Source organism: Scyliorhinus torazame, chromosome 8 (assembly GCF_047496885.1).
Source record: "Scyliorhinus torazame isolate Kashiwa2021f chromosome 8, sScyTor2.1, whole genome shotgun sequence".
NCBI classification, from domain to species: domain Eukaryota; kingdom Metazoa; phylum Chordata; class Chondrichthyes; order Carcharhiniformes; family Scyliorhinidae; genus Scyliorhinus; species Scyliorhinus torazame.
The window spans coordinates 43985390-44012051 of record NC_092714.1 but is presented as its reverse complement, the minus strand read 5'-3'; the positions used below and the strand labels follow the sequence as shown (position 1 = coordinate 44012051).

At 49.1% G+C, this 26662-nt stretch overlaps 1 protein-coding gene across 5 annotated transcripts in view; it reads right to left on the bottom strand.

Moving 5' to 3' along the window:
• The window catches only part of LOC140427793 (uncharacterized), a 181087-nt gene that overhangs the window by 9388 nt on the left and 145037 nt on the right, over nucleotides 1-26662 (bottom strand). For all 5 annotated transcript variants that reach the window (XM_072513453.1, XM_072513457.1, XM_072513458.1 and 2 more), the window contains 5 exons: nucleotides 26384-26457; nucleotides 25900-26097; nucleotides 20596-20733; nucleotides 14151-14240; nucleotides 4623-4766 (listed from right to left, as the gene is read on the bottom strand). In XM_072513453.1, the coding sequence (XP_072369554.1) occupies nucleotides 4623-4766; nucleotides 14151-14240; nucleotides 20596-20733; nucleotides 25900-26097; nucleotides 26384-26457 (644 nt within the window). The remainder of the gene's footprint in view (nucleotides 1-4622; nucleotides 4767-14150; nucleotides 14241-20595; nucleotides 20734-25899; nucleotides 26098-26383; nucleotides 26458-26662) is intronic.

The window sequence follows — 26662 nt, the reverse complement described above, 5'->3', positions numbered from 1 at the left end:
GGAGTCAGATGTAACGGTATTACAATTAAATAAGGATAACTACAAAGACATGAGGGAGGAGCTGGCCAGAGTTGATTGGAAGGGGAGCCTAGCAGGGAAGACAGTGGAACAGCAATGGCAGGAGATTTTGGGGTTATTCGGGAGGCACAACAGAAATTCATCCCAAGGGTGAGGAAACATGTTAAGGGGAGGACAAGGCAACCGTGGCTGACAAGGGAAGTTAAGGACAGCATAAAAGCAAAGGAAAATTTCTATAATGTGACGAGGATTAGTGGGAAGCCAGAAGTTTGGGAAGCCTTTAATAGCAAGCAGAGGACAACTAAAAAAGGAATAAGGGGGAGAAGATGAAATATGAGTGTAAGCTAGCTAGTAATCTACTTGTGACAATAAAAGATTATTATATTATTATAAAAGAAGGTTGCAAGAGTTTTTTGGTTTTTAAAAGGTAAGAGAGAGGCAAGAATGGACATTGGACCACTCGAAAATGAGGCTGGAGAAGTAGTAATAGGGAACAAAGAAATGACAGAGGAACTGAATAGTTACTATGCATCAATCTTCACGGTGGAAGACACCGTGGCATACCAGAACTTTAAGAGAGTCAGAGGTGCGTGTAGTGGCCATCACGAAGGAGAAGGTCCTGGGGAAACTGAAAGGTGCGAAGGTGGATAAATCACCCGGACTGGATGGACTACATCCCAGGATTCTGAAAGAGATAGCTGAGGAGATTCAGAGGCATTGTGGAGGCATTGGCGGTGATCGTTACGAAATCACAGGAGGCAGGATGGGTTCCCGGAATATGGCTAATATAACACTCCTGTTAAAGAAGGGAGGGAGGCAGAAGATGGGAAATTACAGGGCGGTTAGCCTGACTGCGGTCATTGGTAAGATTTTAGTGTCAATTATTAAAGATGAGACTGCGGAGTACCCAGGACTGAGTCAGCATGGCTTCGTTAAGGGGAGATCATGCCTGACAAATCTGTTAGAATTCTTTGAGGAGGTAACGAGGAAGTTAGACAAAGGAGAACCAGTGGACGTGATCTATTTGGATTTCCAGGTGCCGTACAGGAGGCTGCTAAATAAAGTTAAGAGCCCGTGATGTTAGGGGCAAGGTACTGGCATGGATAGAGGATTGGCTGACTGGCAGAGAGTAGGGGATGGTTTAGCACAGGGTTAAATAGCTGGCTTTTAAAGCAGACCAAGGCAGGCCAGCAGCGCGGGTTCAATTCCCATACCAGTCTCCCCAAACAGGTGCCGGAATGTGGCGACTAGGGGCTTTTCACAGTAACTTCATTTGAAGCCTACTTGTGACAATCAGCAATTTTCATTTAATTTCATAAAGGGGTCTTTTTCAGGATGGCAGCCGGTGACTAGTGGTAATCTGCAGGGGTCAGTGTTGGGACCACAACTGTTCACAATATACATTAACGATGTGGAAGAAGGAACTGAGGCATTGTTGCTAAGCTTGCAGATGATACAAAGATACTGGGCGAAATTCTCCGTAATCGGCGCGATGTCCGCCGACCGGCGCCAAAAACGGCGCAAATCAGTCTGGCATCGCGCCGCCCCAAAGGTGCGGAATCCTCCGCATCTTGACCGGCCGAGCCCTAACCTTGAGAGGCTAGGCCCGTGGCGGACTGATTTCCGCCCCGCCAGCTGGCGGGAAAGGCCTTTGGTGCCCCGCCAGCTGGCGCGGAAATGACATTGCCGGGCGGCGCATGCGTGGGAGCGTCAGCAGCCGCTCACGGCATCCCCGCGCATGCGCAGTGGAGGGAGTCTCTTCCGCCTCCGCCATGGTGGAGACCGTGGCGAAGGCGGAAGGAAAAGAGTGCCCCCAAGGTACAGGCCTGCCCGCGGATCGGTGGGCCCCGATCGCGGGCCAGGCCACCGTGGGGGCACCCCCCGGGGCCAGATCGCCCCGGGTCCCCCCCAGGACCCCGGAGCCCGCCCGCGCCGCCTTGTCCCGCTGGTAAGAGAGGTGGTTTAATCCACGCCGGCGGGACAGGCATTCTAGCAGAGGGACTTTGGCACATCCGGGCCCGGAGAATCGCCGGGGGGGGGCCTGCCAACCGGCGCGGCGCGATTCCCGCCCCCGCCAAATATCCGGTGCCGGAGAATTCGGCAACCGGCGGGGGCGGGATTCACGCCAGCCCCCGGCGATTCTCCGACCCGGCGGGGATCGGAGAATCTCACCCATGTAGAGGGACAGGCTGTGTTGAGGAAACAGGGAGGCTGCAGAAGACTTGGACAGGCTAGGAGAGTGGGCAAAGAAGTGGTAGATGGAATACAATGTGGAAAAGTGTGAGGTTATGCACTTTGGTGGGAAGAATAAAGGCATAGACTATTTTCTAAATGGGGAAACGCTTTGGAAATCTGAAGCACAAAGGGACTTAGGCGTTCTAGTTCAGGATTCTCTTAATGTTAACATGCAGATTCAGTTGGCAACTAGGAAGGCAAATGCAATATTAGCATTCATGTTGAGAAGGCTAGAATGCAAGAGCAGGGATGTACTGTTGAGGCTGTATAAGGCTCTAGTCAGACCCCATTTGGAGCATTGTGAGACGTTTTGGGCCCCGTATCTAAGGAAGGATGTGCTGGCCTTGGAAAGGGTCCAGAGGAGGTTCACAAGAATGATCCCGGGAATGAAAGTCTTGTCATATGAGGAGTGGCTGAGGACCCTGGGTCTGTACTGGGTGGAGTTTAGAAGGATGAGGAGGGATCTCATTGAGGGGCCTAGATAGAGTGAACGTGAAGAGAATGTTTCCACTAGGAGGAGAAACTAGAACCTGAGGGCGCAGCCTCAGACTGAAGGGACGATCCTTTAAAACAGGTGAGGAGGAATTTCTTCAGCCAGGGGATGGTGAATCTGTGTAACTCTTTGCCGCAGAAGGCTGTGGAGGCCAAATAACTGAGCATCTTTAAGCAGATAGGTTCTTGATTAATAAGGGGATCAGGGTTACAGGGAGAATGCAGGAGTGGGGATGGAGAAACATATCAGCCATGATTGAATGGCGGAGCAGACCCGATGGGCCGAATGGCTTAATTCTGCTCCCATATCTTTTGGTCTTACAGTTCATGTAGGGTGGAAAATGGGAGGCCATTAAGAGAGTTTTGAATATTGATTCCCTGTAATGAATATTTCAGACAATCCATTGGTCTTACTGCATACCTTCTGAAATAGTCACCAAATCTGTTTAAATAGAAAGTTCAATATAAATTTCTCTGGAAATGATTTTGAATTGATTATGCTGCTTGTCACATTACTTTGAGCATAGGTTCAAGCCTAAAGGTAATAAGGATTAATGTTTCTGCAGCAGATCAGGCAAGGGATTGAGTATTATTGTGATGAAGGTAGACGGTGTGAATGTGTGATGGGAGCTCACCTCTGGAGCAGAATGATGGAATCAGTGGCAAGGGATTGAATTTCATGGCAAGGACCAGAGGCAATAGCTATCTATGCATTCAGTACTGCTTGTTGGATAATAAGTGTGACAAGTGAGGGATTGAGAGGTGGTGGTAGGTGAGATAGGGCTGGCATTGTCAGTGTACATGTGGAGTCTGAAACGGGGGTGGCGGGGAGGGGGGCAGCAATGGATAGAGTGGATAACCAACTCACTTCCAAGAGGAAGTTTCACAATTTAACTATTATAAGGAACCCAATTTCTGGGTATTGGGAAACCTAACAACTAAAATGCAAGGATTGCTGAATCTATGAGTTAAATACCTTTCCTCTGACCTGTTGGCTTCAACTTTCTGCTTCCCTCACCCATTCATAAGCTCATAAGATATAGGAGCAAAGATATAGGATGATATGATCCTCATCTGCTGCCTACAGTGTTACAGACCAAGAGCTGGATTGCTGGAGCTGGAATTAGGCAACCCTACCGACCTCCCTCACAAGACCTCTGGTCTCCCAACTCCTCCCCTCCATTCTGCACCCTGGCTGCTACCTGCCTGACAGTTAGCCAATCCCTCAAACTGACTGGCTGTCACTGGAAGACTTTGAAAAAATGTTAATCGGGACCTGCTGTTAAATTCATCAATGTGTAAGGGGTATCTCTCCTGGATTTCCTGATTCAACCAGCTTCCTCCCTGTCAAAAATCCAGCCAGTGTCTCAAAATATAGAAGAAGGAACAATACAGCACAGGAACAGGCCCTTCGGCCCTCCAAGCCTGTACCAGTTACGATACCAACCTTGGCCAAAACCCTCAGCACTTCCTTGTGCCGTATACCTTCATACCGATCCTATCCTTGCGTTTGTCAAGATGCCTTTTGAATGCCGTTAATGTAGCTGTTTCCAGAACCTCCCCCAACACCGCGTTCCAGGCACTCACCATCCTCTGCGTAAAACAAACCTGCCTCGCACATCTCCTCTAAACTTTGCCCCGAGGTGACTGACTCCTTCACCTGCCCATCCACTCTATCCATGCGCCTCATAATCTTGTAGACCTCTATCAGGTCACCCCTCAACCTCCGTCTTTCTAATGAAAACAGTTTGAGATTGTCAGCCTCTCTGCATACCTAACAATCTCCAGACCAGGCACACTGTTATAAATATACTCAGTTATCAGTTTACTTTTACTCATGTTCAATAAGAGTGAAATTGACAAGATCATTTCTTTACCCTTTCATCTGTTCCACCAAAATCAATCTTGTACCATTTGAAAATTTGGCTCAGGCGAACTTCCCTTTTGGACACATCGATTTGGCAGCCATCGGAACCGTCAAGAAAAGCTGCAGCTGAAATCTTCAGCTGTTGGTCAATTTCCTGTAATCGTAGAATTCAAAACTTTGTTGATTTACCACATTCTACATCATCTGTTTCCCCCGCCCCACAATTTTCTTTGAAAAGACTTTGTCTTGTACATGGGCAATGTTCCAGAAACTCTTCAGTATCTTACTCATGTGGCCAGTGTGTGCATTCTATTGGGAGGGTGTTGGTTACAGAACAGCGTCTCTGAAGTCTTTGTTAACTATTACTAAGGGAGGTCAGTTAGCTCAGTTGTCTGGATGGCTGGTGTCATAATATACACCAGTATATCATGGTGCAGACACACACTGATGGACACGTGGTGGGACCAATCAACACACACAACACCGCAGCCAATCACCAGTGAGAGCACACGCACTATAAAGACAGGGGACATCAGAGTTCCCGCTCATTCGAGTTGCAGCTAGCTAGGAGCACAAAGCTCACAGCCTGCAACACAGACATTCACCATGTGCTGAGTGCATCAACTGGTTAGGACAAGGCAAAGGTCTTTAGTTAAAGCTAGTATCGTATTTACCCACAGTTCAAGTATGTTTAAATAGTTAACCTTTTAATAAAATAGTGCTGCACTACTTCAAGTGTTGGTGACCTGTATGTGATCCAGAACACCCAACACATCATGATATCAGGCGTGGTTGCATACTAGCACTTCTTAGACCTACCTGCAAGTGATCTGCCTTCCGCCAGCATTCCGTCATCCTGCAACATGGACAACATCAGCCCGTCGCCGCCGCTCCGCATCGCCGGCAACCTCGGGGTCAACTGGAAGATATTCAAACAGCGCTTCCAGCTCTTCCTCGAAGCCACGGACAGGGAGGGCGCCTCGGACACCAGAAAGATTGCTCGTCTCCTCTCCACGGCCGGGGACCATGCCATCCACATTTTCAACTCCCTCACCTTTGCAGATGACGAAGACAAGACGAAGTTCAAGACGGTTCTTCTCAAATTTGACACTCATTGCAGCGTAGAGGTGAATGAATGTTTCGAACGCTACGTGTTCCAGCAGCGTTTGCAGGGTAAGGACGAACCTTTCCAATCCTTTCTCATGCACCTCCGCATCCTTGTGCAATCTTGCAGCTACGGGCCCACCTCCGACTCCATGATACGCAACCAGATCGTTTTCGGTGTTCAGTCGGACCCCCTACGTCAGCAGCTCCTCAAAGTAAAGCAACTCACCCTAGCGACCGTCATCGAGACCTGTGTCCTACATGAAAATGCCACCAGTCGGTGCTCCCATATACAAGCGGCTGAAACGGCGCGGCAAGGTCCCCACGAGGCAGAACGGGTCCAAGTGATTGAGCACCTCCAGGGCCTCAGCCTGGATGAGGGCGGCCATTTCTCTCGCTTTTCGCGGACTCCCGCGCTTGTACGCACCAAACGAGGGGATGGCGACGTGGAGGAACGTAATGCGCAGGCGCGCCCCACACATGACCGCACCGCGCATGCGCGGTGGCGCAGTGAACGTGCTGACGTCACGACGTGTGGAAACTGTGGCTCCGCCCATTTAAAGCAGCAATGCCCCGCAAATTCTCAACAATGCCTACGATGTGGAAGACTTGGCCACTATGCTGCCTGCTGTCGAGCAGCTCAGCCTTCCAATTCATATCGCGTCAGCCAGCCTCGCAGGAATGTTCGGGCAATTCAACCCACGGTCACCGAGTCCGATTCTGACCTCCCACACAGCAGTGACACCGAGGACCTGAAAGCGCCTTTTCAAGTCGGTGTCGTAACGAAAAACAGGCTGTCCCCGAAGCAAAGACACCAGCCGCTGTCGGTATACAGCATCGATCCAGACGATGAGTGGCGTGCCACCCTGACGGTCAACCGGTCCCAAATACGATTCCGCCTGGACACTGGTGCCTCCGCCAATCTCATGGCGTGGTCTGCTTTCCAAAGCCTTCGTGTCAAACCAACCATTCTTCCATCGGCCTGCCAGCTATTGGACTACAATGGCAACATCATTCCTGCTTCCGGCTCATGCCAACTCGAAGTGACGCACAAATCACGAAAAGCCATCCTTCCTTTCGAGTTCGTGGGCTCCTCGAAGGACTCTCTGCTTGGCGCACAGGCGTGCAAGCTGCTAAACCTCGTTCAAAGAGTTCACTCTCTCTCTCCTGATGACACGTCTGCCTTCCAGGATGCTGACTTCAGGGCGCAACTCAATGCCATCATCGACCAGCACCGCGACGTCTTCGAAGGCATGGGCACGCTCCCATATACTTACTAGATCCTACTCAAACAGAACGCCACGCCTGTGGTGCATGCACCTCGCAGATTCCCAGCACCCCTCAAGGACCGCCTCAAGCAGCAGCTGCAGGACCTCCAAGACCAAGGAGTGATCTCCAGAGTTATGGAACCAACTGACTGGGTCAGTTCCATGGTGTGCGTAAAAAAGCCTTCCGGCGAGCTCAGAATCTGCAATGATCCAAAGGATCTGAATCGCAACATAATGAGGGAGCATTGCCCAATCCCCAAGTGCGAAGAGATCACATGCGAGATGGCTCGCGCCAAGCTCTTCACCAAACTTGACGCCTCGAAAGGATTCTGGCAAATTCAACTAGACAGTTCCAGCAGGAAACGGTGTACCTTTAACACCCCTTTTGGCAGATATTGTTACAACAGGATGCCGTTTGGGATCGTATCGGCGTCAGAAGTGTTCCACAGGATCATGGAACAAATGGTGGAAGACATTGAAGGTGTTCGCGTCTATGTCGACGACATAATCATTTGGTCCACCACCCCGCAGGAGCATATCAGTCACCTACAGCGCGTGTTCAAATGCATACGGGAGCAAGGCCTACGTCTCAACAGAGCCAAATGCTCCTTCGGCCAGACGGAACTCAAGTTCCTAGGGGACCACATCTCCCAGTTGGGTGTGCGGCTGGATGCGGACAAGGTGGCTGCCATCACAGCCATGAAAAAGCCAGAGGACAAGAATGCGGTCCTCTGATTTCTGGGCATGGTCAACTTCCTAGGGAAGTTCATCCCTAACCTCGCCTCTCATACCACAGCTCTCAGGAACCTGGTCAGGAAGACGACAGACTTCCAATGGCTTCCTGCCCACGAGCGCGAAAGGAGAGAACTTAAAACCAAACTTACCACCCGGTATTGGCCTTTTTTGATCCAGCGAAAGAGACAAAAATTTTGACCGATGCCAGCCAATCTGGCATTGGGGCAGTGCTCCTGCAATGCGATGAGGCCTTCTCATGGGCCCCCGTTGCATATGCGTCATGCGCCATGGCCCCCACGGAACAGCACGACGCGCAGATAGAAACGAGTGCCTGGGCCTTTTGACCGGTGTCGTCAAGTTTCATGATTATGTGTACGGCCTTCCCCAATTCACCGTCGAGACCGACCATCGCCCGCTGGTCAATACAATACAAACAGACTTGAATGACATGACGCCTCGCCTCCAGCGCATTCTGCTCAAACTCCGGCGATACGACTTCCAGCTCGTATATACCCCGGGAAAAGACCTGATCATAGCCAACGCTCTGTCCAGGGCAGTCAACACCCCGTGTGCCCTAGCGGGATTCGTCTGCCAGATTGACGCCCATGTGGCCTTCGTGGCCTCCAATCTACCGGCCACAGATGAATGCCTCGTCCAAATTCGCCACAAGACTGTGGCTGACCCCCTGCTACAGCGTGTCATGCGCCACCTAACAGACGGGTGGCTCAAGGACCAATGCCTGCAGTTCTACAACATCAGAGACGATCTGGCGGTAGTCGATGGTGTCCTCCTGAAGCTGGACCGCATTGTTATCCCGCACAGCATGCGCCAGCTTGTCTTGGAACAGCTATACGAGGGCCATCTTGGCGTGGAGAAGTGCCGCCGACGGGCCCGAGAGGCAGTGTACTGGCCCGGCATCAATGACGACATAGCCAATACAGTGCTCAACTGCCCCACCTGTCAGCGGTTCCAGCCGGCCCAACCACGTGAGACCCTACAGCCCCATGAGTTGGTCACGTCCCTTTGGTCCAAGGTCGGCATTGATCTGTTCCACGCGCTAGGCAGGGATTATGTTCTGATTGTAGACTATTTTTCAAACTACCCGGAGGTGGTACGCTTGCACGACATCACATCGTCTGCAGTCATCCGTGCCTGTAAGGAGACCTTTGCTCGTCACGGCATCCCACTCACTGTGATGTCGGACAATAGCCCCTGCTTCGCAAGCCAGGAATGGTTCAACTTTGCCAGGAGGTACAACTTTGTGCATGTGACATCCAGTCCCCTGTACCCTCAATCCAATGGCAAAGCGGAGAAGGTCGTCCACATAGTCAAACGGCTCCTCTGCAAGGCTGCCGATGCGGGATCCGACTTCTACCTCGCCCTGCTGGCCTATCGCTCGGCCCCACTGTCCACTGGCCTGTCGCCAGCCCAGCTGCTCATGGGTCGCACCCTGAGGACGATGGTGCCGTCCATTCATGTCCCAGACCTCGGCCACGTTCCGGTCCTTCGCCGGATGCAGCTGTCTCGTGCACAGCACAAGGAGGCTCATGACTCCCGTGCAGCTGATCTCCCTGCTCTGGCTCCAGATGACAACGTCCGCATCCATCTTCCGGATGGAGGCTGGTCTGCAACTGCTGTGGTTCTTTGGCAGGTGGCTCCCCGCTCGTTCCTGGTTCGTCTACCGGATGGTTCCATTCTGCGCCATAATCGACGTGCCCTTCGTCTCGTTCCGCGCTCACTACGTGATCCTCCGCCAGTGCCACGCCCTCCTGTTGTCCCTGACCTGGATTATGCGGAGATTCCGGTTACTCTGCATCCTCCTCACTCTGACGCAGTCCAGCCCGCTCCTCAGCCGGTGGCTCCTGACCCACCCTTAAGGCGGTCAACCAGAATTCGTCGCCCACCTCAGAGACTTAATTTGTGCCCTAATGGACCCTCTGGTCTGTTCTGTTCGTCCGTTTAATCATTCAAGTGGTTTGTATATAGTGTTCATCTCGTTATTTGTTACACACACTGTTTTTTCTGCACCAGGCACCTTCCCATGCAAATAGCTTAGTTTTATGTACATAGTCCTGTAAATATTTCACGCACACATAGTCAGGAACATTCACCACACACTATTTATTGTCACGCAAGCACATTTTTTAATATAAAAGGGGGATGTCATAATATACACCAGTATATCATGGTGCAGACACACACTGATGGACACACAGTGGGACCAATCAACACACACAACACCGCAGCCAATCACCAGTGAGAGCACATGCACTATAAAGACAGGGGGCATCAGAGTTCCCTCACATTCGAGTAGCAGCTAGCTAGGAGCACAAAGCTCACAGCCTGCAACACAGGCATTCACAATGTGCTGAGTGCATCAACTGGTTAGGACAAGGCAAAGGTCTTTAGTTAAAGCTAGTATTGTATTTATCCACAGTTCAAGTATGTTTAAATAGTTAACCTTTTAATAAAATAGTGTTGCACTACTTCAAGTGTTGGTGTCCTGTATGTGATCCAGAACATCCAACACATCAGCTGGTTTGTGATGCAGAGCAATCACAACAGCATGGGTTCAATTCCCATACCAGCTAAGGTTACCACGAAGGCCCCACCTTCCCAACCTCGTCCCTTGCCTGAAGTGTGGTGACCCTCAGGTTAAATCACTGCCAGTCAGCTCTCTCTCAAAGGGGAGAGCAGCCTAAGGTTCTCTGGAACTGTGGCGACTTGCACATTAACTAGAACTATTTACATGTGTATAGTAAAGGGTACAAGCTAGGGGCTGCCTGCATGTTTAGATCTTTACAATCTGTGCCCAACACCAGCTCTGGGTCATGTACCGCCTTATATAACTGTGTGTGTGGGTGGTACTGTACATTAACCCCGTATGTGCTAGACCCTTATACTACACATTCGGAGGTAAAACAACCAAGCCTAATTGTACCCCCAATGAACACCTTGATATATTGGGCTGGATTCTCTGCCACCTGCCGCCGGTAGCGGAGTTCCAGATGCAGTGGCGAATCCAGCGTCGGGCAAAAAATGGGATTGGCACTTTTCCAGTGTTACAGTCCCCCGCTGGTGGCGTCATCAAGGTTCGCCCCCCGCACCAGCTCAAAGACAGTTGTAGTGCTTCCTGCAGAGCAAAGGAGGAAGTGGGAACACTTAACTGTCTGATGTCGTCCAGGAGGCTGCCAATCATAGCTAGATGTTTATAAACATTGGGTTAGTTTCACTGCTGACTACTTAATATCCCCTTGAGCGTGAAGGAAAATGAATTAAACAATCCAGACAGCTGGGTGTGTGGAAGCTGTCACTCACAGCCTAGTTAAAACAATTTTACATAGATATAAATAAAACGCTCGCAGATCAAAGACCTGAGGGGGTTTAAACCCAGCTGACTGGTTTTCTCTTTCCAGGAATTGACAGGGGCTGCTTCCTCTGCCTGAGCCAGTGAATTACACACGTGAGTTATAAAGCAGTGTTTTTTTTCAATGCCTCTGTTTGGATTTCTCTCTAGCTTCCTCTCTTATGGGCGGTTTCCAGGCAGGGTTCTTTCTTATGGGGGGCTTCCAGGCATGGGCCTCTCTTATGGAAGGGTATCCGGTTGGGGTTTCTGTAATGGGGTGGGGGGGGTCACTGGTGGGAGTCTCTCTGATGGGGGCTTTCTGTAATGTGGGGCTCTCTGTAGCATGGGGTGCTTCTGGGGGGTCTCTGGTGGGGGCTGGGTCAGTGAGGGGTGGATGGGTCACCCTCGTACAGTGGGGGTCACTCAGAATTCCAGGGACAGGGAGGAATTGCGTTGCTGGGGAGGAGTGGAAGCCGGAGACCTTGCTATCGGGCCACCTGCTCAAAATGGCAGCCCGATAGCGAAATTCATGAGGGTACCCCGCCCTGTATAAATTTGCATGGTAAGGGATTGTGAATCGCTTCAGGATTTGCGATTCATCTCTGGCGGGAGAACATGGGGCGGGATTCTCCATTGCCTGACGCCGAAATTGTGAACGGCGATCGGGCAGAGAATTTCTCCCGACGCCGAAATTGTGGCAGGCAGTGGTTTGACGCCGGGTCGCGATCCTCCGCCCCTCCAAATCGACGTCATTGTGACGTGCGGCGCGCGCAGTTACAACCGCGTTTGAATATCATTAGCGGGCCTACCCACGATGCTCTGCCTCCGATGGGCCGAGTTCCAGACGGCGCGGTCCACATGTGGTCTCAACAGTCATGAGCCTGGCGTGTCTGCTGTGGAGAGAGAGAGGGCGTATGGACTATCCAGCACCGCCAAAATTTGCCAACAGTTGTGCCGCTGGCCGGGGGGGGGGGGGGGGGGGGGATCCTGCCAGGGCTGGGGGAGTGGGTGGCCAGGAGGTGGGCGGGTACACGGCCCAGCACAACTGGCGCCATCTTTTCGGGCCCGATCGGTGCGTGTGTGGGGAGTATAAGTGTACGCATGGCTGCAGCACGTCAGCCCTACTCGTGTCCATCACGGATCTGGCGATTCCCCCACAGTTTTTCATGTGTTCTACGGGTGTTTCACATGGTGCCCGTGCTAGCCCCTCGCCGGTAGCAGAATTGGTGCGGGTGTGGCCCCGATTTTTCCATTGTCCACAGATCCTCCGTTGGCGTCAGCACTTAGACGCAGGAAAAGGAGAACCCAGCCCATAGCCTCACAAAAAGAGAATCCTGCTCGTTGTCTGCAGGGGTCACTCAATGTGCACGGTGGCACAATAGTTAGCACTGCTGCCTCATGGTGCCGAGGACCCGGATTCGATCCCGAGTGCGGGTCACTGTCTGTGGGGAGTTTTCACATTCTCCCCGTGTTTGCGTGGATCTCACTCCCCCAACACAAAGATGTGCAGAGTAGGTGGATTGGCCACGCCAAATTACCCCTTAAAAAAACATTCATGGGCAATGCAGAACACAGGCAGAACACTAGAGCGTGGTCTCCCACTGTAAAACACACGAGGCATCAGCACTCTGCCTCTTTCCACTTGTGACAACTGTAATGACAGTCAGGGTGTATATATCAGTTAGCACCTTCTACACGTGGCTCAGAGCTAGTCTGGTCTAGATAGTTATAACAAGCACGCTTAGATTAGTAGAGTGTCAAACCCACAGCGAACTGTGTGCACTGCTTAACAAGTTCAATAAAGCGTATTGAACCAACATCACAGTTTGGAGTCTACTTTCAAGTACAACTGCATCCAGTTGCAGTCAGTGTTATCCCAGGGTGAATAACACGACAAAAACCATTCGTGCAAATCTTTTCTGCACCCTCTCTAATGCTCTCACATTCTTTTTGAAGTGTGGTGCCTAGAATTAGATACAATATTACAGTGTTTTATAAAGGTTCTGTACTGTCTGCCTCTGATTAATTAAGCTGCCTGAATTCAAATATGTCTTATTCATTGCTCTCTCAAGCTGCAATTAATTCCTAGATCCCCTTTAAAATAGTGGGCACGATTGAACGGCCTTGACGTGCCCAGCTTGGGATGCGACGAGGCCGTTAAATCTCGCAAGATTTGGGATGCTTGAGATGCCTTGGGAGATCTAACGAGATCTCCCAATATGCTGCGATTTCGCCTTCACTGGGCATGATACAGATTTACATATTTAAGATGAGCAATTGGGCTCACTTAAATAGGTCGGATTCTCCCAAGGCCTGGGAACGAACACTTATGCCTAGGAGACCTCGCCAAGGCACCGTTTAACACTGGTCCACACAAACATGGACCAGGCATAACAGCAACTGGGGGGCTCTCCCAGGCCATCAGACACTCCCGGGTGGTCAGGCTGTGGGCAGGATGGTATCCTGCCACTCCTGCCATCTGAGCATCTTGGCACTGCCAGTGTGGCACCCTGGCAGTGCAACCCTGGCTGGCAGGGGCACTGCCAGGATGTTAGGCTGGCAGTGCCAAGGTACCTGATTGCCACTGCCAGGAATCGGGCCCTGGAGTTCCCTGCCCTTATGAGGTGGGGGCTCGAGGACCCCTAACAGGTAAATTGGGGCGTGGGGTGGGGTGGGGCGGGGGGGGGTTCAGAGGCCGCGTTGAAGGGCCCAGAGATTAGGGCAGCATTTTTCCTGTTAAATCGCGCCGAGTATCTTTTGCTTTAATTTGTCTGTCCTTCCTACCAAAATGCATTACTCTTTACTTTGCTGCATTAAATTTTGTCTGCCATTTGTTTGTCCATTCCGCTATTCTGTTGCTATCCTCTTTATGTCCTATCACTATACTCACAGTTCACTCAGTAAAATGATGGGAAAAAAATTAATTACTGAAAATCATAGGCAATTAGTCACAACATTTAAAATGTTAACTCTGACAAAGTCATTCCAAATCCTCATCCTAAATGAAGGCGAGGGGTGAGGGCCGTGGAAAACAGAAAATGACAAATAATCTCGCAACATTGTTTTAAAATGATTAGTGACAAACCTCAGCAGAGTAGGTCTTGATTGGAGGGCAACTTAGGACTCCACAGTTTAAAGCAAAATGAATAAGTGGCTCTGCTTCTTCCAGTGCAACCTGAAAAATGAAAAGCTGGAATTACTTTTAAAATATACTGTATAGGTGGCCAATGTCAGAATGGGGCAGGGAATAAGCATGACAAGTGAGGAAGTTCAACGTCATGCTAGTGGATCTCCCCGATATAATGGGGACCACATCATACATAAGCAGTGAATGCAGTATATTAAATGGAAAGAAATCCAAGTAAATTGGTATTTTAACCTGGAAAGCATGTTTGGGATTTTGGAAGTCTGCCCTTCGAACTGTTCTAATGATGTGCGAGGAACAGCGTTTCAATCACTCAAAAATTCAACAATTTTAAATCATAATCTCTGCTCCCATTTTCTTGTATGCAGTTGTTGGTCATGGTCCTGCTATTAGTGCTTGCAGCTTCTCAGGACCCATCTTTTGTTCCTTTCTTATCCCATTAGCATTCCCCTTCTTGCCTTGCAAGGTCATCCTTTTTGTCATTTAATCTCTGCTGCCTATCACAAACATTTCAAAATGGCCATCACAGAAAGTGCAATAGTATTCAGGTTCTCCTCATATCTACCCTGTATCTATAGTTGCTCAAAATCTGTTCCATCTTCCTGTTCTGATGAAGCAGCAATGACTTCAGACATTAGCTTTATTTTGTTCGTCAATTTTGCTGAGCATTCCTGGCCTTTTCTCATTTTATATCACATTTAAAATGGTTCAAACCCATCAACTGAATTGTGTGCCAAATGCACAATGCTGACAGGCACCGTCATCTTTAAGGAGATGAACACGATTCTATGAATGAAGGGGATTTTGTCTAACCTTTGTCGACAGATGGCTTCAAAAAAAGATTTGCATGTCATGATGATCAGCATCGGGCTTTCTCTTCCAGCCACATCCCAATTGTCAATGCTGGAAAGAACATTGAACAAGACGACATAGTGGCACAGTGGTTAGCACTGCTGCCTCACAGATCCAGGGTCCCAGGTTCAATTCCGGCCTCGGGTGACTGTGAGGAGTTTGCACGTTCTCCCCATGTCTGCGTGGGTTTCCTCCCACCGTCCAACGATGTGCAGGTTAGATGGATTGGCCATGATAAAATGCCCCTTAGTGTCCGGGGATAGGGTGGAGCCGTGGGCTTAGGGTGCTCTTTCCAAGGGCCGGTGCAGACTCGATGGGCTGAATGGCCTCCTTCTGCACTGTAAATTCTATGTTAACAACTCAACCACAATGGTAGGTAATACGCTCGAGGGCATCTTCCATTGCCTTATGGAATAATCCACAGTGAACTCTCATCAATGGGAGAGCTGCAGCAAGCAACTAAGCAGATCAAAAAAAAACCAACCTTCGGCCCCGATGGTATTCCAGTAGAGATTTTCCAACTTTGTGGACTTTTTTTTACTTATTTCCTAAACTGAGGAACCCTCCCAGAGACGTAGTGACTTTAGGCCTTCCAGAGGAACTTCCAGCATGGTCTTAGTTGCCAGACAATTTCAAGAAAAATATTAAGACCAGAAACTCTTCATTGCATTCATCATCCTGACTCAAGCATTTGGTTCAGTAAATCATGAGACTGTTGGATTGACTTTCAACGATTATGATGTCCAAGTAACTTAACAATCCGTAAATGCTTCATGATAATATAACTGCAACTGTTTTGAATGGGAAATCTGAAGTAGATGCTTTTAAAATTCAGACAACGACCAAAAGGAAGTATTTTATTGACAATCTACCTGGCCATTCGACTCCGAGATCAAATGCCCTCTGGTGTCAGTATTAATACTGTCTAGATGGAAAACTCTTTAACCTCAGTACTGATCACCAAAGATATATACGGTTTACAGTTTGTTGATGACTGCAGTGCTTACTGCTCACCAGATCTGCAAGCCATGGATCCCAACGGCTTTTCAGGACCTCAACTCAATGGCCGCCTCACTACCCGACGATCAACCACGACTCGCCTCCATGGCAATCGACCAGTCCCGACCACATAATCTGACCAACGCATCCACCAGCGTGAAAGTCAACGGCCATGTGACCTCCTGCCTATTGGACTCCGGGAGCGTAGAGGTTTGTACACCCAAATACGGTATGGCGCTGCTCCCTTAAGGTACACCCTATCAATCAAAGTATCTCCCTGGCCTCCGGATCCCATCGCGTAGTGATCCGGGGGTACTGCATGGTCACGCTCACAGTCCAAGGCGTAGAGTTCCACGGCTTTCGCCTCTACATCCTCCCTAACCTCTGCGCTGCACTTATCCTCGGCCTGGACTTCCAGTGTAACCTCCAGAGCCTGACCCTTAAATTCGGCGGACCCTTACCACCCCTCACTGAGTGCGGCCTCGCAACCCTAAAGGTCGATCCTCCATCCCTCTTTGCCAATCTAACTCCAGATTGCAAACCCGTCGCCACCAGGAGCAGACGGTACAGCACTCAGGATAAGGCCTTCATCAGGTCTGAGGTCCAGCGGTTGCTTCGGGAGGGCGTCATCGAGGCCAGCAACAGCCCCTGGAGAGCTCAAGTGGTAGTGGTTAAGTGTGGGGGAAAAAACCATTTGGTCGTGGACTACAGCCAGACCATCAATAGGTACATGCAGCTCGACGCGTACCCCCTCCCACGCATATCTGACATGGTTAACCAGATTGCACAGTACCGGGGCTTCTCAACAGTGGACCTGATATCCGCTTACCACCAGCTCCTCATCCATAAATCGGACCGGCCATACACCGCCTTCGAGGCAGACGGCCATCTATATCACTTCCTTAGGGTCCACTCCGGCGTCACCAATGGGGTGTCGGTCTTCCAAAGGGAGATGGACCGAATGGTCGACCGGTACGGCTTGCGTTTCCGTACCTAGACAATGTGACCATCTGCGGCCATGATCAGCAGGACCACGACGCCAACCTCCCTAAATTTCTCTGCACCGCCGCTCTCCTCACCCTCACGTATAACAAGGAGAAGTGTGTGTTCCGCACAAACCGCTTAGCCATCCTCGGCTACGTGGTCCAGAACAAAGTTCTGGGGCCCGATCCCGACCGCATGCACCCCCTCATGGAGCTCCCCCTCCCCCAGTGCCCCAAGGCCCTCAAACGCTGCCTGGGGTTCTTCTCATATTCCGCGCAGTGGGTCCCAAACTATGCGGACAAGGCCCGCCCACTCATACAGTCCACTCATTTCCCCCTGACGGCCGAGACCCAACAGGTTTTCGCCCGGATCAGAGCTGATATTGCCAAAGCTGGAATGCACGCTGTAGACAAAAAACTTCCTTTCCAAATAGAAAGCGACGCATCAGACATCGCCCTTAAGCCACCTTCAACTAGGCAGGCAGGCCCGTGGCATTCTTTTCCCGCACCCTCCATGCCTCCGAAATTCGGCACTCATCCGTTGAAAAGGAGGCCCAGGCTATCGTTGAGGCTGTGCGACATTGGAGGCATTATCTGGCCGGCAGGAGATTCACTCTCCTCACTGACCAACGGTCGGTAGCCTTCATGTTCAACAACACACAGCGGGGCAAGATCAAAAATGATAAAATCTTGCGGTGGAGAATCGAGCTCTCCACCTTTAATTATGAGATTAAGTATCGCCCTGGCAAACTCAACGAGCCCCCAGATGCCCTATCCAGAGGTACAAGTGCCAGCGCACAAGTAGACAGACTTCGGACCCTGCACGACAGCCTTTGTCACCCAGGGGTCACTCGGTTGTACCATTTACTTGAGGCACAAAATTTGCCCTGCTCCATCGAGGAAGTAAGGAGAATCACCAGGGACTGCCAGGTCTGTGCGGAGTGCAAGCCGCACTTCTACCGGCCGGACCGCGCGCACCTGGTGAAGGCCTCCCGCCCCTTTGAATGCCTCAGCGTGGATTTCAAAGGCCCCCTCCCCTCCTCCGACCGACACACATATTTCCTCAGTGTCATCGATGAATACTCCCGGTTCCCCTTCGCCATCCCATGCCCCGACATGACGTCTGCCACCGTCATTAAAGCCCTTAATTCTATCTTCACTCTGTTCGGCTTCCCCGCCTACATCCACAGTGACAGGAGATCCTCATTCATGAGTGATGAGCTCCGTCAGTTCCTGCTCAGCAGGGGTATCGCCTCCACCAGAACGACAAGCTACAACCCCCGGGGAAACGGACAGGTAGAAAGGGAGAATGGGACAGTATGGAGGGCCGTCCAGCTGGCCCTGCGGTCCAGGAATCTCCCGGCCTCCCGCTGGCAAGAGGTCCTCCCTGATGCACTACATTCCATTCGCTCATTACTCTGCACTGCTACTAACAGTACACCACATGAACATCTTTTTGCCTTCCCCAGGAAGTCCACATCCACATGCTCCCAACTTGGCTTACAGCTCCGGGAACCGTGCTTCTCCGTAAACATGTGCGGCTCCACAAGGCGGATCCGTTGGTGGAAAGGGTGCTCCACGCAAACGCACAGTACGCCTACGTGGCGTTCCCCGACGGCCGCCAGGATACCGTCTCCCTCAGGGACCTGGCACCAGCAGGTTCCACCCCCACACCACCCCCTTCGCCCCCGGCGCCACCCTCCCCTTTCCCACCACCTCCATCACCCCCCCCCCCACGACTGTCCGTCCTCCCCCTGCCCACCCCCATTGAAGAAGAGGATTTTGGCACGCTCCCGGAGTCAACCTTCGACCACGACAGCGCCAACATCGCCATCACCACTTCGGCGATCACAAAGAACCATCAAGGCACCAAACCGGCTGAACCTCTGACCGGCCCGCCGGATGCCAAGAGACATTTCTTTACCGCTCTGTAAATATTAAAAATTGTTAATTGTATATAGTTATCCACCACCCCCGCCGGACTCAATTTTAACAGGGGGTGAATGTGGTAAACCACTATGTTCTGATATTAGGGGTTGTACGGTAGAACCTGCACTACAGGTTCACCTGTGGCCCCTGCATGCTAGCTCCGCCCAGGAGGCGGGTTATAAATATGCGTGGCCTCCAGCTCGCAGCCATTTTGCCAGCTGCTGTGGAGGGGCACACATCTGATACTAATAAAGCCTCAGGTTGGATTCAACTTTGTCTCCAGTTAAATTGATTGTGCCTCACCTAGACACCTGGTCATCCAAATATTCCACCTCCCAGAGATGTTGAAGGAGAGACTCTGGAATATGTTGAGCACTTCCTATACTTCGGTGGTCACCTCCCTCAAAAGGCCAACTTTGACGAGGAGGTCTAACAGCAGATTAGATAGGCCAGATCAGCCTTCCACAAACCATGTAGTGAGTGTTTGACAACAAAGATCCCCTTAGTGTACAATGCAATTGTTTTCATCATATTCCTGTACTGCAGTGAGACCTGGACTGTATGGATCAGAGTGGTATATAAATTGCATGCAGGGATGCCTCTGCCTTTTCCTCCTGAGTCAATGGGAGGACTACCGTGGTTTACAGAATAGAATACCGTACTTTACTTCATTTTGCACTTGATTGTGGAGGAGTCAGTTAGGATACATATGAATATAGTGGACAATGACCCAAAGATCAAGATTTTTTTTTTCATTTGAAAAGATTCTTGTCAGCTTCTTAACTGCAGCATTTAAAACATGCATTTGTCAAGGGGATGTGGTGGAGTAGTGTCATTATCACTGGATTAATAATCCAGAGACCCAGGTCAATGTTCTGGGGACCCAGGTTTCAATCCCACCATAAGGATCAGCCCAATGTTTCCAAACAAGATTACCCTCCACCTCAACCAATTTCTCAGCTTAAGCATTTGAATCAATTGTCTACGTTGGACAAGTATAGTTAAACTTTCAAAGGTTGCTAGATTTTTTAGATGTTTAGTTTGTAAGAAACCTAAATGGGATTTGGTGGAACTGAAACAGTTGCACCTTGGGCAGGATAGAGGCACATGTTGCTAAGAAATCTTGGGCAGCACGGTAGCCTTGTGGATAGCACAATTGCTTCACAGCTCCAGGGTCCCAGGTTCGATTCTGGCTTGGGTCACTGTCTGTGCGGCGTCTGCACATCCTCCCCGTGTGTGCGTGGGTTTCCTCCGGGTGCTCCGGTTTCCTCCCACAGTCCAAAGATGTGCGGGTTAGGTGGATTGGCCACGATAAATTGCCCTTAGTGTCCAAAAATTGCCCTTAGTGTTAGGTGGGTTACTGGGTTATGGGGATAGGGTGGCGGTGTTGACCTTGGGTAGGGTGCTCTTTCCAAGAGCCGGTGCGGACTCGATGGGCCGAATGGCCTCCTTCTGCATTTGTAAATTCTATGATACCTATCTTGAGGTATTTTGTAAGTTTGAGGTTAACACATTTAAGGAAGGATTATAAATCTATAGATAATTATCTACAAATGAAATTTTCCACAGAACTCTCTTATTTATATCCACTCAGTAGTCCACAGAGACAATCAACAATTGACCTGAAGACGTGGATCACTCTTTGAGAATGGTCTTGATATCTGAGCGATGCCTTTTCGGTTCCCTCGAAGTATACCGTTTTCAATATCTTGCAACGTAAAGATTTCTCCGCCAATCACGTAACTTACTGAATTAAAAAACTGAAAAAGGAGCAGAAATTGAATTCAGATGGTTCCATCATAGCAGACAAATCAATTGGAACTGTACTTAAATATAAATAAACAGTTCTGATATTTACTATATTGTGCTAGATCAGTACAACATTTTCATTCAAAACCACACATGAGAAATGTTACCCTTACACGACTGAAAAATGTGTTCCTTTCCCCCCAAAAATCACATCTGTGAACATTCAGGAAGTGTCATTGCACATATTTGATTTTGAAAAGGCAACATCTAGAAAACTGAGAGACACAATGGATCAGATACCAATCTTTCAGATTCATAGCCCGGATTTGATAGCTGGTCCTACTGCTGGATGAAAATCTTTTTCGTCTGCTGACTGTAATCTCATTTCAAATCCGAGATGTGATCCCGAAATCGATATTCTCTATTTAAAAATGTTTGAAGGTGCCGCATCAAAGGTTACTGCGGAAAATAGAAGCTCTTGGTGTAGGGGGTAACATTAGTACGGATAGGGAATTGGCTGTCTGGCGAGAAGGCATAAATGGGCCTTTTTCTGGCTGGCAGGGTGTAACGAGTAGTGTACCACTCTATCTCCTTCTGGCCCACAAACAGTGCTGTGAAGCCATCCACCTTCCCCATGAAACTGTGCTCACCTCCCTTCACTGCTGCGTTTCTTGAGGCGTGGGAAACTGAGAAACGCACATTTAAATCTCTAAGAATGGGTGAAATCAGAGGCTGCTGGCCTCTTTAAAATGTTTAAATTGTAACTTGCCTCCTAGGAATGGATTGGCTGCTTGCCCTTCATCCTGCCTCAATTAAACCTGGAAGTGTGTTGGAGTCAGATTAGAGATTTTAATTTTTTTTTTACCTTAAATCTTGCGTGCATTCAGATAATGAGTCCTCTGTCTTTTTAACATTTCCCCTACTCTGGCCTTATTTACTTGGGCACTCTTATATGTCTCCACTCTTGTCCCTTCTTGTCACACTGTTGTCATTACCTGCATCACTATGCTGCACCATTGCCTTGCCCTTTCTCATTAACTTTCCTTTCCCACATGAACCCTCACCACTATTAAATTTAAAGCCCTCTCTACAGCCCTTGTTATGATATTCGCTGGTCCCAGCACAGTTCAGGTGAAGGCCTCCCCTCTTTCTCAAGTATTGGTGCCTGTGTCCCATGAACTGAAACCCATTTCAGGTGCGACTGTAAGAGAAGTAACTATGGGAACCCAGAAGGTGGCAATGGCGGAGACTCAGCCCTTCAATTGTCTAATGGGTTCAAGGTTCTTTCTGTGGCTGAGAGAGCAGGGACTGCAGGGAGGATGGCACTGTGATGCAGGAGGCCATTCAAGTGGGCGGAGCAAAAATGTTGCCTCCCAAATTCCATTTTACATAATCTTTAACTATTATAATCTAAATCTCTGCCTTCAATAATCTACCGCACACCAAGACCTGCTCATCTATCACCCCTGTTGCTGAAGTCGTCTTCTCGACTGCATCCTACAGCACCTAGATTTCAAGAGGTGAGTTCTCTTCAACAAACTGCTACACCCTGGGCGGGATTCTCCAATCCCGTGGCAGAGTGGCCATGCCGTCGTAAACGCCGTCGCGTTTTACGACGGCGCGAACAGGCCGCTCCCAGGAGTAATTCTGGCCCCCTCACGGCGCTGGAGCGGTTCGCGCCGCTCCAGCTGCCGATCCCGGCGCGAACTGTGCGCAGGGGGCGTCCGCGCATGCGTAGTTGCGCCGGTGCCAACAAGGACATGCGCAGTGGCGCCGGTGCCAACACGCGCATGCGCTGTGGCCTCCTTCAATGCGCTGGCCCAGATACATCATTGCGCAGGACTACAGGAGCTGGCGCATAGGAAAGGAGGCCCCGAGGCACAGAGACCGGCCTGCCGATTGGTGGGACCCGATCGCGAGCCAGGCCACATCGGAGGCACCCCACCGGGGTCAGAACCCCCTCCCCCCCACAGGCCTCCACCCGACCCTTCAACGGCGAGGTCCCGTGGGCTCAGAGCAGGTTAGAATGGCGCCGGCGGGACACGGCTCTTTTCTTATGGCCGCTCGGCTCATCTGGGCCGGAGAATCGGCGGGCCGGCCGCGTAGAGCGGCCCCGACCGGCGCCAACGCCAACCATGCCGGCGCCAATGGCGCCGATTCTCTGCTCTGAGGAGAATCGCATGCCGGCGTCGGGGCAGTGTGGCACGATTCACGCGGCCCGCCGGCGATTCTCCGACCCGGCGCAGGGTCGGAGAATGCCGCCCCCTATTCCTGCATAAACGCATGCCCCAATCTAACCCATTGGTCTATGTATATCATTTCTGCTTCTCCATCACTGACAGACATTCAGCCATTTTTCTCCAGCATTTTGGACAGTTTTTCCCACCTTGTGGTGTAACTATCTACTTTCATAAGACCTTGGAGCCCGATCTGGGTGGTCACAGACAGAATGGATGCTGAGAATTTGATGATGGAATGAAGTCACTGGAGAGGGTGAAGGTAGTCTCTCAAGTCAATAGTCTTGAGTAAATAATTTATCCTTGTCAGCTTTTGGGGGCTAGAAAAAATAGTTCAGGCCTGGTTAATTGCAATGATATAAACAAACGGCTTGTATCTTATGAGTATATGTTTCTAATTAGAATAGAGGCACAGCTGTGATGCCTAGCTTGCAATTCCTGCACAATGTGGGAACTTTAGGATGTTTCACATGTCCTGGAAGCAGGATGTACCTTCAGCTACTCTGTTTGGGGTTTGAAATGCTACAGTACTACATGTCCTATCAGGCTTGCCATAGTCATGTGACGTTGCCACGAGGCAAGCTCACTGTAGGCTGCCAGCTTAGATCAGCTCAATAAAGACCTTTAGTTGAAAAGAAACTGAAAAAGCTCTGCAGTCTTTAAATACAAAACATACTCAAACTCACACATTGAAGATTTCTGAACATGAGGGGTAATTGGATTCAATGCGGAGCAGCCACCTGGAATGTAGGAAGAGGCAGGCAGTGCAGGAATCCTTTGGGAGGTAGCATTCTCAAATCAATATTCAGCACTGAATACTAGGGTAGGTGATATCTCAAATGAACACATTCCTGAGCCTGGCACCATGAGTCGAAGGACTGCACTTGGAGCAAAGTTTAGGAATACACTTGCAATTGGGGATTCGGTCAGACAGGCAGTTTAATGACTGTGGATGTGATACCTTTCTGGTATGTTCCCTGGTGCCAAGGTAATGAACATCACAGACAAGGTGCAGGACATTCAGTGGGAGAGGCAAAACTCAAAATCATGGTCCAAAATAGGGAAAGAAGGTTGTGATTCTGAGTTAGAGTTTAAGGAGTTAGGGAGGAAACTTTAAAAAGCAGCCCCTCAAAAGGTGGTAGCCTCCGAGTTAATCCCAGCGTTACGTGCAACTTCTGAGGACAGAAGTTGGAGGATATAGCAGGGTAATAATGTGTGGCTAGAGACATGCTGCAGGAGGGAGGCCTCCAGCTTCCTGGGACATTGAGACACGTTCTATGGCAGGGGGTGCATTTCCAAGATGTACAGGCTGCACATGTTTATGATAGAAGAGAACTTTGACAAAGCACTGGTAAAGGGGTTTTAGAGGTACGCAGAAGTCTGGCAAAGTTTTTAAGCCACCCTGTCTAATGGGATGCATCCTAGGTTGCTGAGGAAAAGAACAGTAGAAATTGCAGAGGGTCTGGTGAAATCTCCCAAACCTCTTCCTGTTACAGAGGTGGTTCCAAAGAACAGGAGGATTCAGAAGAAGGGGAGAAGGATAAACCTGGTAAATACAGGCTAACTAATATGTCAGTGGTGAGGAAGCCTTTTGAAACAATTCTGTAGAAAATGAATTGGCACTTGGACAAGCAGGAACTAAAAGGAGAACCAATACGAGATTGTTGAGGGAAAATTGTGTTTGCCTGACTTTACTTGAGATTTTTAATGAGGTAACAAGAGTGGGCGAGGCCAGTGCAGTTGATGTTGTGCATGTGGAATTTCAAAAGGCATTTAATAAAGTACCTACAATTTTGTGAACAAACCCATGAGACAAAAGGGGCAGCAGTATGGAAACAGAATTGGCGAACTGATAGAAAGCAGAGAGTCGTGGGGAACAGCTATTTTTCCTGAGTAGAGGGTGGAATATAGTGGAGTTCCCAATGTATGTTCTTGATATACATTAATGACTTGGATTGGTGGGTTCAGGGCACAATTTTGAAACTTCCAGGTAAGAGGTGTAGTAACCAGTGAGGAGGACAGCAGAAGATGACAAAGCAGCACAAACAAGCTAGGTGGAATGGGTGGACACATGACAGATTAAATCCAATACAGTAAAGCGCAAGGTAATCCATTTTGGTAGGAAGAATGGGGCGAACTATTCTATTCTAAATGGTATAATTTTAAATGGGGTGCAAGAACAGAGACAAAGCTTGTTAAAAAGTCTTTTAACGTGAAAAGACAGTTAATCAAATGGGAAATTGGGTTTAGAAACAGGCAGACCATAAAAGCCAATAAGTTATATAAAACTTCTATAAAACACTAGTTTCGACACAGTTGGAGAATTGTGTCCAATCCTAGGTGCCAAACTTTAGACAGGCTGTGAAGATTTTGGAGTGCACACAGAAGAGATTTACAGGAATGGTTCTGTGGATGGGAGATCTTGCAGAGGGATTACAGCTACATGGACTGGAGAAAGGCAGCGACAGCTTTGATAGAGGCATTTAAAATTACACAGGGTGTAGATGGAGTAAACAGAGTGAAACTGTTTCCAATGGCTGAAGTTTGATAACCAGAGCAGCTAGATTGAAGGTGATTAAAAGAATCCGAGGCAACATGAGGGAAAAATGCACTACCTGATAGGACGGTAGATTCAGTCGTAGCTTTCAAAAAGAAATTGGATAAATACTCAAAGGATAAAAAAATGCAGGATAATAGGTAAAAAGTGGGGAGTGAGATTAACTGAATCATTCTCCGATTGACCGGACAACCTCGCTTGTGCTGTTCTATTCTATGACGGCATTACATAAAAACTAACCTCTTCAAATGTTGACACAAGACACTTTGCTCAACTTCCTAAACCTGCTCAAACATGAAAGCTACCTTATAAAACATTCATGCACATACATGCAAGTTGTTATCCCTCACAAAACAATAAGGGCAAGAAGTTGGACATCTTACTTTATATCTCTGCCACGTGTTTTTTGGTGCTCCTTGTTTAATATTTCCGTGAATCACTAATGCATTATACACGTTGATGAAGAATGCTAGCTTCTGTTTCCTAGTGAGACTTCCAATATCCAACCGCTGGAGCAGTGTTGCAAGTTTGCAATATTCCTCAAAAGCTGGACTCCTCAACATGGATTTGTAATCTACGAGCTACAAGTTTTAAAAGAAAGTGAAATTGTTATTGATTCATCCAACTGTACTTCAGCAACTTGAGATCACATGTTGACAAAGGAACCTTTGTTTGGTAGTTGCCTCTCAAGCCAAACAAAAGCTATTCCTGAGATAATGACTAGAAATACTGAAGTGGTGAATTACCAAGTAGGCATTTAATTTATCAGCACAAGTAAGAAGGATGGAGATTGAATTTCTAGATGAAAATTGAAAACGGTGAATAGTACATATAGCAAAGATTTTCTGGAATAAAAATTCAACTAACCTTGCCATCGGGTGTAATGTGTTCTGAGAACAGCTTCAGTGTTAAGTCTCTCATAGCTTCAGAATGTTTAGAAGCTGAAATATAGCAGATTATTGAGCAATGTAATATTTAAAATGAACATGAGAAATTGTCAAGCTATTATTCTACTTTTTCAAGAGGGTAATGGTCGGTTTGTGGTTTAGGGAGAATTTTACTTTGTCTTATGTACACTGATGTTTTTTCCCCTGCTTGACATCTCTATCATGACGGAAAAGCACTGATCCTACATCATACCACTCT